The sequence below is a fragment of the Lolium perenne genome, chromosome 3 (genome assembly GCF_019359855.2).
Source record: "Lolium perenne isolate Kyuss_39 chromosome 3, Kyuss_2.0, whole genome shotgun sequence".
Taxonomy (NCBI): Eukaryota; Viridiplantae; Streptophyta; class Magnoliopsida; order Poales; family Poaceae; genus Lolium; species Lolium perenne.
In genome coordinates this window covers 257,188,706-257,203,351 of record NC_067246.2, presented here as the reverse complement: position 1 = coordinate 257,203,351, position 14,646 = coordinate 257,188,706, and the positions used below count along the sequence as shown (strand labels likewise).

The window sequence follows — 14,646 nt, the reverse complement described above, 5'->3', positions numbered from 1 at the left end:
CAGAAAATGTACAAAACCCAGAAACACCAAACCACCCAAAAGCCAAAGTTACGACTGGACCAATGCTGAGAAGCAGAAATGCATAAGGTGCTGCCCAGGCAAGGCCTTATTAACTCAAGAGTAACCATCCCACCTTTTGATCAGTCCAATTGTGCTCTTGCTACGACTCATTTTTCGAGTCCTAAGGCCACCAACAACCTTGTGCGCGCGCGTCTCTACTCCACGCGCATATCTGTTGTTTGGACCTGGTAAGCAGTCCCACAGGCAATGCCTGATAAGAAACTCTCTCGAGGCTAGATATATATGAGATGGTTTTGTTTGAACGGCTGTTTTCTTTGCCTAGCCTTGATAATAAACCTCAGGAAGGAGGTTGCGCCATTCGGTAGCTGCTAGCTCCTCCATGATCTTGCCCCTCGGGTAGACTTCTCCCGCAGGAACATACACTCAGGTTGGCTCTGGTTTGGTGTGACCTTCATTTGCCGTGGAGGCCAGGACGCCGAAGCGGAGTTGCGATGCAGCGGGTGTTACTTCTGTTCTTGCTCTTGGTGGGACTCCGGTCATGCGCCAGCCAGACCAACTCCCAAGATGGTAAGCCGTAATCATTTGTTCTTCCAATTGGTTATCAGAAAAAAGTTGTGTTCTTTTCAGGAAAAGTTGCTCACTGAGCAGCCGCTCGCCTGAGAGCAAGGTCAGTCAGATTAGTTCAGCCGGGAGCATAATTTATTCCTTACATGAATGTCCAGAGATAAGATCAGCATCGCGGTAGTCGGTACCATGAAGATTATGTTTCTATTTTTTTCTTGAATTCGGTAGCTTTTTAGTAATAACTCGTAAGCCTCTTGGGGTAGTTATATTCACTTTGTTATGCCATGTGTTGTGCAAAAATAAACCTGTAAATGGATCAAATCCACACTTGTCCAGATCAAACAAACTTAGAAGGTCGTGTGAATGCACAGAGAAATAGGTACCCCATGCTAAAAACAACTGAAACTGAAACAATGTTTCTTTCCTGCCAGTTCAACTGAGAGTTCAAAGAAGAAGGCATCCTCTCTTGGATCAAGACTTATCTTGATTTCTCTAAAATGCTACTTTCATCGCCTCTCATACTAATAATATCAATGGATGATAAGAATCCATGGAAGGAAATAGATTAGCTACCAGAGCTGTTGTTACAAAAGCGCCTCTCTAATGTTAGCTTACCAATTCTACAGTTGCCGCACTACAAGCCCTGATGAGGAATTGGCAGGATGAACCGCAAAGCTGGACAGGATCGACCGATCCGTGCACCTCCTGGGATGGAATTTCCTGTTCTAATGGGAGAGTGACAGAAGTGTGAGAGCTGAACTCATGTGTCATGTTTTTTACTTCTGTTATCAACAAACAATCTGCTGAAACCTGGTGTCTGCAGGAGGTTATCAAGCATGAATATTGGAGGCACATTAAGCAACGCCATAGACCAACTCTCTGCTTTGACTTATCTGTAAGTCCTTCCTTCGTCAGTTTTAGAAGAACTTCCTTCATCCCATAATAAGAAACTTCAGTTCTTTTCTCAGCAAAACCATGCTATAACAGATAGGTCTCCAGGAACGGGATGCTAGAACCTGCAAAACTATCTAGATATCTAGACCATGATATGTTTAAGGCTACTGATATGAACTACATGCAGGGATCTGTCTAACAATCCAAGTCTTGGAGGTCCACTTACTCCGAATATTGGAAATCTGAAGCAGCTCACAACTCTGTAAGAACAGCGACCATACAAGAACATTACTCCTCTTTGGGATCTGTGGGAAGGGCCAAACGAAAATACTGGGGGTGGCTGACATATCGTGTGTGCTTTTCAGGATTTTAGTTGGATGCAGCTTCACTGGTAACATTCCACAAGAGATAGGCAACTTAAGACAGCTAACATTCCTGTAAGAATTCACTGAAATTTCAAGAAAGATCTTCAATGAGATTATTCGGTTCGTGAGATGATAAAGGTCAACTAACAAATTGCTCTCACACAGGGCCCTAAACTCAAATAAATTCACTGGCAGCATACCCCACGCACTTGGCTTTCTCACGGATCTCTTTTGGTTGGATTTGTCGGACAATAAACTGTCAGGGCAAATCCCAGTTTCAACAAATTCAACCCCCGGGTTGGATAAACTTGTCAAAGCAAACCATTTGTAAGTACTCAGATGTTGCACCAGCTCTAGAATAAAATGAATAATCATACGCACTGCTTAAATGTGTTATTGTCTTATCTATCCATCCACATCAACAGCCATTTTAGCGAGAACCAGTTGACAGGCCCAATAAACAGCAGTCTTTTCAATGCCAGTATGAACCTCATACATGTGTAAGCAGTGTGTATTCATTGCAATTACTAATGTCCTCTGTTCATTCTTATGATCATATCATCTGACTAGTTTCTCGATCATTGTCAGGATACTTGACAACAACAAATTTAATGGATCAATCCCGGAATCTCTTGGACTTGTGAAAACGCTTCAAATCATGTACAAACCTGAATACCTGATAATGTTTTCTCATTGTTTCACGCTCCCTTCTGCACAATTTCATTAACTTTTTTTTTTGCTGAATGAACTTGTTTCAGCCGCCTAGACCATAACCAATTCAGTGGTCCTATACCTAAAAGTATAGGCAACCTGCCTAACCTGACGGAACTGTAAGTAACTACCATTAACGAATATCAAGCAGTATTCCTCTTCCTTGGAAATGACGTTGCAAAATATTTATTGGTTATTGAAGGAGCTTAGCAAGCAACCAACTGAACGGGACAGTGCCAGACCTCACCAATGCAACTAATCTCACTTATGTGTAAGATTTAAAACATATCAACGCTTAAGTTTATTGATTCTTCTGCTGCGTTAAAAAATGTTTTCTCTCCAAACAGGGACACAAGTAACAACAATTTTGGACGTTCACCAGCACCACAATGGCTTTCAACATTGACGTCCCTGAACACCATGTAAGTTGTATTGAGGATTAATAAAGTGAACACTAAGTGGATTTAGTAAGGGAATAAGCCTAGGCACACTCACGGTTGAGTACAAACTATTTCGACCATTTACACAACCTTCAGATCTGTGCACTCTCGCCTTACATCTACATTGTGTGCACAGATCTCGAGGCTGAATCAATGAATGAGGTTGTATTTGCACTAACCCTTGAGTGTGCAAAATCCGCTCTCGTGAGAAAAGTTGTATTGTAAATAATGTTGTTACTCTGCTTCGATAATTTGCAGATTTATGGAAAACGACCAACTTAATGGGACTATTCCTAGCGCCCTTTTCAGCCTCCCCCAGATGCAGCAAATGTAATTCCTTCAATACTCAAGCTAAAACTTTCTCTGATAGCATATCTAGCTGGAAGTTTCAATTTAAATTTATATTTATTTAGTTGCAAATAGACCGTTGCATGACTTCCATTTACACCCGATCAAAATTCTATGCCTTCTGATGTTGTAACTTGTATTGTAATGCAGATCACTAGCTAAGAATGCTTTCACAGGGACACTTGATATGAGTGGTATCATCAGCTCACAACTGCGGGTTGTTAATTTGACAAATAATCAAATCGCTACGACTAGAGTTAACCCAAGCTACACCAATAGCCTAATGTAAGTATCCCCCATATGATATCTACTTGTACAAGTGGCATGCATCTCACGGTCTCATCCAGCCTTTTTGTTCTCGTCCAGATTAACTGGGAATCCTGCGTGCTACACCAATATCAGCTCGTGTACACTCCAGCAAAAGCAGCAAGTATCATACTCTACAAGCCTAGGATCATGTGGTGCCATTTCATGTCCAACTGACCACTTGGCAAATCCAGCCCCTTCACAGAGCTGCGCTTGCACTAACCCCTTCCAGGGTTTGATGATCTTCCGAGCACCTGCCTTTTCTGACATGACAAACCCCACGATATTCCAACTATTGGAGTCAACGCTTGCGCAGAACGTTAGCCTGCCTCCAGGATCAGTTGCGCTTTCTGATATCCAGTTCAGTCCAGGAGCTCCTCTGATATTCACATTGAAGTTTTTTCCGGTCAGTGGAACAAACTTCAATCGCTCCGAAGTTATAAGAATCAGCTCTACTTTGGTCAACCAAATTTACAAAGCTCCACCTGCGTTTGGACCGTACAGCTTCATAGCAAGCAAATACTTTACAAGTATGCACACTGCAAATGTTTGTATTCTTTTTTATTTGAGATATCTCCAGATCTTACACAACTTATTCATTTCAGGCCCAAGTGACAAAAAGTCCTCAACGCACAAAGGTGTAATAGTCGGAATAGCAGTTGCTGGTTTTGTCCTTATTGCCGGCCTTGTTCTGGTTGCAATATATGCTCTACGACAGAAGAAATTGGCCAAGAAGGCAGTAGAGAGAACTACTAACCCGTTTGGTAATAGTTCATTTCATCATTGGAAGTTCAAATAGTGGAAGATATGTTACAACCATACATACTAAATACAAACTGATTAGCTATAGTCAGTTTTCCACACATGCCCAAAAAAAACTAAGATAACCATAAACATTTTTTTTCTTAAATTCATAATAAAAATCGTTTCATTTTGTATTACCAGAGCGTCAAAAGAACACAAGGTTACATAAAACACCCAGAAAAATACCCGAAAGAACTAACAGAACCCTGCAATATGAACCAAAAGCTATCTAACCAACCATAAGCATTTCCGAAGTGTCACAACATGCTTCCTAATTTGATCTTGTTACTTGTTTGATACAACAGCATCATGGGGAGCAGGTGGTAAAGATAACGGCGATGTGCCACAACTGAAAGGAGCAAGATATTTTGTATTTGAGGAACTGAAAAAGTGCACCAATAATTTCTCAGAAACCCACGAGATAGGATCTGGAGGATATGGGAAGGTAACTGAACTTCCGTAAAATCACGTATTTGACATGGGTTTTACTTTGCAGAAGCATCTGATATCATGTTTATCTGTTCAAAGGTTTACAAAGGAACAATCGCAAATGGGCAAATGGCTGCAATAAAACGAGCACAGCAAGGATCCATGCAAGGTGCAGCTGAGTTCAAGAATGAGATAGAACTACTGTCCAGGGTTCATCACAAGAACCTCGTGAGCCTAGTTGGTTTCTGCTACGAACAAGGGGAGCAGATGTTGGTTTATGAGTATATTCCTAATGGGACACTAAGGGAGAACCTGATGGGTAATACTCATCTTTATCACTTACCAGCGCATATTTGCGGATTATTGCATGCTCGTAAACAAGGTGGGGTCTAATTATAGCTTAACTGCAGGTAAAGGAGGGATGCACTTAGATTGGATGACGCGACTTAGGATCGCCATCGGGTCTGCTAAAGGTCTGGCATACCTTCATGAACTTGCTAATCCACCAATTATCCACAGAGATATAAAATCAACCAATATACTTTTGGATGAAAGTCTAACTGCAAAGGTAGCTGACTTTGGTCTTTCAAAGCTATTATCTGACACACAAAAGGGCCACGTTTCTACCCAAGTGAAGGGAACACTGGTAAGTAATTCTGGGAATGATAATAGAAGTGCATACCTTTTATCGGGAAAATAAGATTTCTTGCTAATTCATCTTCTATATTGAATTATAGGGTTATTTGGATCCTGAGTACTACATGACTCAACAGCTCTCTGAGAAGAGTGATGTATATAGTTTCGGAGTTGTCATGCTAGAACTAATAACTTCCAGGCAGCCTATAGAGAAAGGTAAGTACATTGTGCGTGAGATCAGGACTGCGCTAGATCAGTATGATCAAGAGTACTATGGCTTGAAGAGCCTAATTGATCCGGCAATCAGGGATTCAGCAAAATTAGTTGGCTTCAGGAGATTCCTGCAGTTGGCTATGGAATGTGTAGAAGAGTCTGGTGTTGACCGCCCGACAATGAATGATGTGGTGAAGGAACTTGAGATCATTATGCAGAATGAAGGGGGACAGTTGTTGGACTCGGCATATTTATCAACTGAACATTTTGGAAATGAAATAAGTAGAGATCCTCAGGAGGAACATTTGCCTATGAAAGATGACAGCAGCAGCAGTGTTTTTGATTACAACAGTGTATATTCCTACTCAGCTGTTGAACCAAAGTAGGTATTATGTCTTGGTTCTTGCTTGTATCTACTCATTGTAATCGTTGCATAGTCCAAGTGAGAAGGACACGAGACATGTATCGTACAATTTTTATTTGTCATGCATGTTGATAAAAACAAGGTCTGAATATTTTATAAGCAGACACTAACAAATCGCTTCCTTAAGATGTAACAGCAGAGAGCGATCTATTGACAATACCATTTATGACCTTCTCTTTTCTATTCAAAACTTAAGTACAAAATGCATCCCCCATATCTTCACATTGGGTCTTCCCTCAAAAGATTCCTCACCCGTATTTCATTCAACTCCAGCAAAGCCCTAAAATATCACCCCGCCCCATATTTGTCTCTCGTAAGTACACAAATGTGCTACATATGTTGGTCTCACATGTCACAAAATGCTATATACTCCACATTTTGTGACATGTGACATGTGATTGTGAAAACACTTGAGAAAAATAGTACAAAATGTGACATGTATCTCCACATTTTGTACTATATATCTCCACAAATGTACTATATATGTTGGTCTCACTCATCACTCCCCCCTGTTATCTATCCCTTCTTGGGGCCGCCGAGCTCAATTGGGGTGGGAGGGCACCCCCAAGAAGGGATAGATAACAGGGGGGGGGGGGGGGGAGTGATGAGCACCATTTTTCTCACCTACCCCCCATTTTGGGTTCGCAAGAGGCGATGGGGGGATTGCAGGAATGGCTCTAAGCTCCTGTCTGAGTGAGGCAAGTTGTTGCCATTCGCAATCGGCTATGTTTTTTTTACTGCTGACAGCATTCAGAAGACGCATTGCAGCTGTGTATATCAAACCATTATTTCTTCTGATTGCGTAAGCAGTCAAAGAAATAATTCAGAAGAACTCCTGTTTCTCTATTACCGTGCATGTTCACTGCACTTTTCATTTTAAACAGCAGTAGAGAACTCTTGTCCCTACTTATTATTCTCACTTTCAGCCAACGATTACGAAATAACATATCACATATATGCATGCTAAATAATAACAACACAGCAATTTCACCCATGAAAATATTTAAATTAAGTGGAGGGGCAAAGTGGGGAAGTACGTTTGCACAAAGAATGGAAGAACAAACCAATGACTTTGTCATTACCCGAGCTTCCAAATCATTGCATTGCTATTTCAGTCCCAACCAACATATGATGCACCAAAGAAAAAGAATACTAGGAAGTAGTAAGTATTAACAGCTAACAAGAAAGTATATACTGTACGATAACAAGAATCACCTAATCACAGCAACAGATTTCAAACAAGAAAAGCCAAGAAACAGTTGTGCCAGAACATCCTGAATTCACCCAAGCCAAGAAACATGTTGGTTGGATGAAATCTGTGACTTGCATCAACCCACCAAAGATCGAAGCAAAATAAGCCTAGACCCGTGAAGGTACCCAGATAACTACATGCCACCAACAGCCTGTCTAGAAAAGGTTAAGAAATTACACCCATGAAAGAGTCAGTAATCCTTATGCAACTTGGTTGTTTTACTTGCCTTTCGATTGCCTCAACTCTCTCCATCGTGGCAGCATAATCCGCAGCTGGTCCAGATATCATGCAGAATACTCAAACAAATGCAAACTTGATTGACCTATTCCTACTCTTTCAAAGAGAAAGGCTTTGATGTTCATCTTGCAAAGCTCCTCCATTTGGTTTCTTGGCAAAGAAGCTTCCACAACCAGATTTGCAGTTCGTTTCCACCCTGTGTGCTCCTAAACTGTGATCCCCATAGGTTCTCTGAATGGAGGCATTGTGCAAGGTTCTGCTGCTGTTGATGCTGTTGGCCAGTATACCTGGGCGATTCTGTGAAACAGATTCTCAAGATGGTAAGTATGATAAACCTAATTTCTGTACTTTTCTCTTCTTAGACTACTTCCCTTGGAAAGATCTAGCTTGAACAAATTGAAGGTGGCAAGCCACACAAGTATTTAGATAAAACATCTTTTATCTGCTATACTTGTATGGGCAAGAGTCACAAGACAACTTTATTCTACCAAAAAAATGGCATAGTTTAGCCCGTCTTTATCTTCTTTTTGAGCCTGACGCATCTTTATCTTCAAGTACAGAATGAAACAGTACTATCATACCACCATGTCAAATAATTCAATCAGTATCCTCTCCTTTCTCCAAGTTCATGTATTTTATTATTAAATAGCATAAAAGTAGCACAATGTAGAGTAATTGACAATTCAAGAAATATATGGGACCACCCAATGAAAATATAACTGAAGTATCAAATAGTTCAATCAGTATCATCTTCTTTCTCTCTTTCTCCAAGTTCACATTTTTTCTTATTTACCTACGTAAAAGTAGCACAATGCAGAGCAACTGACAACAAAAGGAAGATATGGCACCACACATGAAAATATAGCTAAAGTTGGTATTCTGTAAATTTCCTGAATAATAATATGGGTAGAAATTGTCAGTGGCTGCGCTCCTGTCTTTCGTCAGCGGATGGCAGAACTTCCCACCAAGCTGGAAAGCATCAAATGATCCATGTGGTACAGATTGGGATGGGGTTCTGTGCGACAAAGGGCGGGTGACATCACTGTGAGTATTAACTAATGATGTTTTAGTTTCACCTATCACCCAGTTAACTTTGACATCCATGTTTTCAGGAGGCTCTCAGGCATTAATATTCAAGGCACATTAAGCGATAGCATAGACCAACTCAGTGAGCTTGTTTACCTGTGAGTTTTGTACCCAAGTCTTTGAAGTTTATCAGTCGTCACTAGTAAAGAGTACACTTCAAATATTGGAGCATATCAAAAGATTCTGCAGATTTTGACTGCTTAAGAAAAACCATAGCCTGCCTTATTGTTTCCAGATTGTAAAGTTACAGAGCTTGTAACATTTTGAAAGAGAAGAATTCAGCTAGATTAGTATAAAAAAGGCATTAACAGAAAAGACTTCAGCTGTAGCAAGTTCAGAAAAAAGAACTACTCCCTCCGTTCCTAAATGTAGGACGTTTTGGGAGTTCAATTTAAACTAACAAAATGTCTTATATTTAGGAATAGAGGTTGTAGCTAATTTACCTCAATGACAACCCTGTTCAACGACATAGTTGCCGAGGCGCGGCAATGGGCGGACGCGGGCGCTCGAGGCGTGCGCATTTTGCTCCCCTAGATTAGCTATTTTTCTGTTCTTGGGTCGAGTTGTGCAGCGTGGTGTTCGTCCGTCCTCGGACTTGTACATATAACCTTCTTTTTCTATCAATGCATCGAAACGCAAGGCTTTTGCGTTTTCGCGAAAAAAAGCTAATTTACCTCAATAAGATACAATATACTGTCTTTGCTCATACGTTAAGGTGCTTGCAGGGACCTGTCCTTCAACGCTGGTCTTGGTGGCCCACTGCCTGCTGCAATTGGGAATCTCAGGCAGCTTACAACACTGTATGCCTGCATGACCCTTACAGAAAATCCTTATCTTCCATAACTGGCATACAGCAATCACTGACCTACCCTACTGCGCTGTGCTTCTCAGAATCTTATCCGGCTGTAGCTTCACAGGAGGCATCCAACACTTAGGAAACTTGATGCAGCTCTCCTTCCTGTAAGAACTATTAACAAAAACCTTAATCATAATTTGACATTCGTGCCTAAGCTCTGCTGCTACTTTGGTTGAACTAATGAACTAAATTTGCTCTGCAACAATTTCTCTTCAGGGCGCTGAACTCAAACAGCTTTACAGGGGAAATTCCTGCATCGATTGGCCTACTCAGAAACCTCCATATGCTAGATTTGGCAGATAACCAGTTTTCAGGACCGATTCCAGTTTCCTCTAGTGGTTCTCCAGGACTTGACCTACTTACACAAGCGAAACATTTGTAAGACCCTCTAACATTTCTTCCTTCAGCCCGAGTAAAGAATGCATAACCACTATGTATTATAAGTCACTTTCATTTTCATACCATAATGATCTTTATTTCTGATCTATCAACAGCCATTTCAATAAGAATCAGCTAAATGGTAATCTAATTGGCCTCTTCAACTCTAGCATGAGCCTCGAACACATGTAAGAAAGTACCAATTATTATTGTCAGTAGCACTGCACATGTTATACTGACTACTTTGCTGATCTTCATCAGATTATTTGACAACAATCAATTATCTGGTCATATCCCTGCTGAGCTTGGTGACATCACAACCCTTGAAATCATGTAAGTATAAGGGCAACATGTTTCTTCCAACATATTGTAGTTGCTATTGTTGACCTCCTTTGTGTTTTCTGTAGCCGATTAGATAAGAACAACTTCACAGGAGAAGTTCCAAGCAACATCAGTAACCTAGTCAACCTAAATGTCCTGTAAGTGGTGTGAACTGTGATCACCCACGACCAACACTGAGTTAGATGTTTATCTCATCAGGTGCAATTCTTTCTCTTCAGGAATTTAGCAAACAACCAGCTGAGTGGAACAATGCCAGATCTCAGTAGCCTGAACACACTAAATGTGGTGTAAGTTTCTGCATCAGTTCTTTTCAGGCTGGGGCTTCGTTCTCCTTGTTGAAAAAAAAAAGAAAAAAAATCAGTTCTTTTCTGTATGCTCCTATGATATAGACTGTTCTTCTGATTTACTGATGAATTTTCTTTGCACACCCAGGGATTTAAGCAACAATTTGTTCGATCCATCAGAAGCACCAGACTGGTTCTTGACTTTAACATCTCTTGTTTCAGTGTGAGTACACAAATACTATGACCTATTGATCATCTCATATTTCCCTCACTGTAGTCATTAGTCAGTGATATGTTTTTCCTTCAAAAAACTGTTCATTACCTTGATACCTCAATATGCAGAGCAATAGATAACGGAGGACTCTCCGGCAAGGTTCCCAAAGAGCTCTTCACCTTGCCCCAACTGCAGCAAGTGTAATTTCTCTGGCATCATATAACTTAAATTACAGAGCATATAAGTTTCTCATATTTTCCTAACTTTTTCACTGATCAGACAGTATACTAAGAAATAGCGCGCTGAATGGAAGCTTTGAGATGACTGGGAACATCACCCAACAATTGAAGATCGTGAATCTCCTTAACAATCGTATAGTTGATGCCAATATAACACAAAGCTACAACCAGACCCTAGTGTGAGCAGTACCTGCATGTTCTAGTACCAAGGTCTACACATTTCTCCTCCTTTTATTCACTGGCATTGCTTTTTCACCTATTCGCAGACTTGTGGGAAATCCTGTGTGCTTGGATTCAGAATTCTCGGACAAATTCTTTTGCAGCCTTCAGCAAGCGAACCTGGTACCATACACCACTAATTTAACCAAATGTGGTACAACCTCATGTTCCAGTGATCAAAGTGTAGACCCTGCAACTTGCAGTTGTGCCTATCCTTACACGGGTAACATGACCTTCAGAGCACCATCGTTCGCTGACCTGAGCGACAGTGCGACTTTTCAGCTACTAGAAACTAGCCTCTGGAAACAGCTGGCACCACGCCCTGGTGCAGTTTCCCTTTCTAATGTCCGTTTCAGCAGTGAGGACTATCTCCAAGTTAAAGTGAGCCTCTTTCCAGCGACTGGGACATCGTTCAATCTGTCAGATGTAATAAGCATTGGCTCTGAAATTAGTAGCCAAACTTACAAGGCACCACCCATTTTCGGACCTTATTACTTCATGGCAGATCCATATGCCCCATTCGCAGGTATTAACATATTATCAATGTAAATTATGTTTATGTTTACGTAAGAAATTCACTGGTGCCCTGTCTCAGATGGTGGTGGCAATGGAAAATCTCAAATGAGCAAAGGCGCTGTGGCTGGAACTGCAGTAGCCTGTGGTATTTTTATGTTTGCCCTAATTTATGTGGCGATATTTGCTGTACTACGAAAGAAAAGGGCAGTGCAATCATCATCAGGACGGGAAAATCCTTTCGGTAAGGTTCCGAAGAATATAAAATTACGATTCCAACTATGCAGCTGTAATGCTACCTGAGACATGACAAAATATACTACAAGAATTGACAAAGATTGTACATAGGAAACAAGATAGACAGCACATCATAACACAAAACAAGGGTTCCTTCTTATTTAACTTTACTGCTACATGCCTAAGCTTGCAAACCCTTTATAAAAATGGTTACAGCAACAAACGCTTAGCTATCAAATACCTACACGCAGTAATAACAGGAAAACTGAAAAACTTTGTAGATTGTCGAAATTTTAATGATCTTTACTACATGCACATTCAAATTTAAGCTTCATGGGGAGGTGCACAAAAAGATAGTGGAGGTGCTCCACAGCTCAAAGGAGCAAGGTTCTTTTCTTTTGATGAACTGAAGAACTGTACCAAAAATTTCTCAGAAGATCATGAAATAGGATCAGGAGGCTATGGAAAGGTAAATAACGAACTAGTTATGCATTAGCATTCTTCAGAGAATATCTACACATACAACTAATTTAACGAATTACCTCATGTGAAAGGTTTACAAGGGAACGATTGCAGATGGAACAAGTGTTGCGATAAAACGAGCAGAGTATGGATCAAAGCAAGGTGCGGTGGAGTTCAAGACTGAGATTGAGCTGCTGTCCAGAGTTCATCACAGGAACCTGGTAAGCCTGATAGGATTTTGCTATGAACAAGGGGAGCAGATGCTGGTGTACGAATATGTTTCCAATGGTACACTGCGAGAGAACTTGCAAGGTATGTATACAAAGCATAGTTCATGTACCTAAAGTAAGTACTATTGTGTTTCTTTTCCTTCACAACTTTCAATCTTCATGAAGCAAGGGGAATCTACCTGGACTGGAAAAAGAGGCTCAGGATTGCTCTTGGCTCAGCCAGAGGACTAGCGTATCTTCACGAACTCGCCGATCCACCCATTATCCACAGAGACGTCAAGTCGACAAATATCCTTTTGGACGACAATCTTAAAGCAAAGGTTGCTGATTTTGGTCTATCAAAGCTAGTTGCAGACACCGAAAAGGGCCACGTTTCTACTCAAGTCAAAGGAACACTTGTAAATGCTCTGCCTACCTTTGTTTACTGATTAAAACTAGTCCTTTCGTAGATCTACTTGGTTACTCTTGTCATTGATGGCCACATTGGATTTTGTAGGGCTATCTGGACCCCGAGTACTACATGACGCAGCAGCTCTCGGAGAAGAGCGACGTGTACAGCTTCGGCGTGGTCATGCTCGAGCTACTGAGCGCCAGGCTGCCCATATCAAAGGGCACATACATCGTCCGGGAGTTCAGGGTGGCCATAGATCCCAACGACCACGACTACTACGGGTTGCAGGGCACGATCGACCCGGCTATCCACGACGCGGCCAAGTCCGCCGGGTTCAGGAGGTTCGTGCAGCTCGCCATGGAGTGCGTGGAGGAGTCGGCTTCAAGACGGCCCACGATGGGCTCGGTGGTGAAGGAAATCGAGACGATGATCCACAACGAGGGGCTGAGTTCATCTGCCTCGTCTGTCACAGAGTTCGAGCACACAGGGGCAGGGCAAGCCTCCGCAGTGCCATACAGCAACAGCAGCAGCAGTGGCAGCGGCGGCATATCAGAACAACTCGCTCACCGTGGAAGGCGGCAATAAAAGTTCCCTGCACGCTTTTTTTTGCTACTCTTGATTGTGTGTATCGAGCACTGGTTTACCTGACCCTTACTTCTGTTATGGACATTTTTGCTCATGAATGGTTGCAGCTTGCAAATTCCCCCAACAAATACTGACCATAGCTCGGAATGCCTGGTTACCAACGATTGACGGCGGATTCACGTCGCTTGACATTCAGAAAAGCAAACGAATCGAAGCTGGTCTAAACTCGTGATGCTAGATCGCAGAAACGTGTAGCTTGGAATTAAGGGACCGTTTGGACGGGACGTGATACTTAGGGCAGGACGGGGGTTTCAACGAGCGCGAGGGGTGGGGAAATGCGGACGAACCTGGGCCGGCGGGGAGGCGGACGCGGCCGGCGGCGGCGCGGATGGCCGTGGCCGTGCCCGCGCGCGTGCGCGTGCGCTTCGGAGGGTTGGCCTCCTCGCCATTCCATCTTCAGCCTTTTTTTTTTTTTTTTTTTTGACCTGGAACCCATGATTCCATTAATTTGGCACAGCAGATTCGCTGGCCACTAGACCCTTTACATCATCCAGTACATTTTCCGGCCATAGAAGCCGTTCAGCATTCTGATGAGCGCCATAGGCAGCAATCAGATGAGCAACCTTATTACATGTGCGAGGTACAGAAGTAACATCAACAGACCAAAAATTTAAACGAATGAAAGCTCGGATGTCGCGGAAGATAACTCCTTCAGGTGACAGGTCGTAGTCCTTATTCTGTAAGGCACGAGCGAGGATCGAAGAATCTGTCTCGAGAGTAATATTCACCATGCCCCATTGCACAGCTGCGTGCAACGCCTCCGAGCATGCTTGTGCTTCCATGTGCAAAGCACTTCCCGCATAAGTCACAGCGCCCGCTCCTGATCCCCTAGCATCGCCGTAAGAATCTCGGATCACAAAACCCCAGCCACCTCGATTGGTATCTGCATTATACGCACCATCGGTA

General features: G+C 42.2%; 2 protein-coding genes and 1 long non-coding RNA gene across 3 annotated transcripts; 2 read left to right on the top strand and 1 right to left on the bottom strand.

Annotated features, from left to right (window-relative positions):
• The first annotated feature begins 502 nt into the window (after positions 1-502).
• On the top strand, positions 503-6,117 carry LOC127344828 (leucine-rich repeat receptor protein kinase HPCA1). Its single transcript, XM_051371161.2, has 19 exons — positions 503-588; positions 1,212-1,332; positions 1,409-1,480; positions 1,667-1,741; positions 1,845-1,916; positions 2,010-2,171; positions 2,270-2,344; positions 2,433-2,504; positions 2,603-2,674; positions 2,758-2,826; positions 2,903-2,977; positions 3,254-3,325; positions 3,494-3,628; positions 3,710-4,179; positions 4,255-4,413; positions 4,759-4,898; positions 4,982-5,201; positions 5,293-5,528; positions 5,620-6,117. The coding sequence occupies exons 1-19, from the start codon at positions 513-515 to the stop codon at positions 6,115-6,117; spliced, it is 2,871 nt and encodes a 956-aa protein (XP_051227121.1). The 5' UTR covers positions 503-512.
• A 1,230-nt stretch (positions 6,118-7,347) lies between these two features.
• Positions 7,348-14,143, bottom strand: LOC139838577 (uncharacterized). Its single transcript, XR_011755956.1, has 2 exons — positions 14,028-14,143; positions 7,348-7,941 (listed from the first exon to the last, which is right to left on the bottom strand). It is a non-coding gene; the product is annotated as an uncharacterized lncRNA (long non-coding RNA).
• Positions 12,760-13,680, top strand: LOC127340126 (leucine-rich repeat receptor protein kinase HPCA1). The gene is made up of 3 exons (XM_071828806.1): positions 12,760-12,790; positions 12,870-13,102; positions 13,201-13,680. The coding sequence occupies exons 1-3, from the start codon at positions 12,760-12,762 to the stop codon at positions 13,678-13,680; spliced, it is 744 nt and encodes a 247-aa protein (XP_071684907.1).
• Positions 14,144-14,646: the final 503 nt, after the last annotated feature.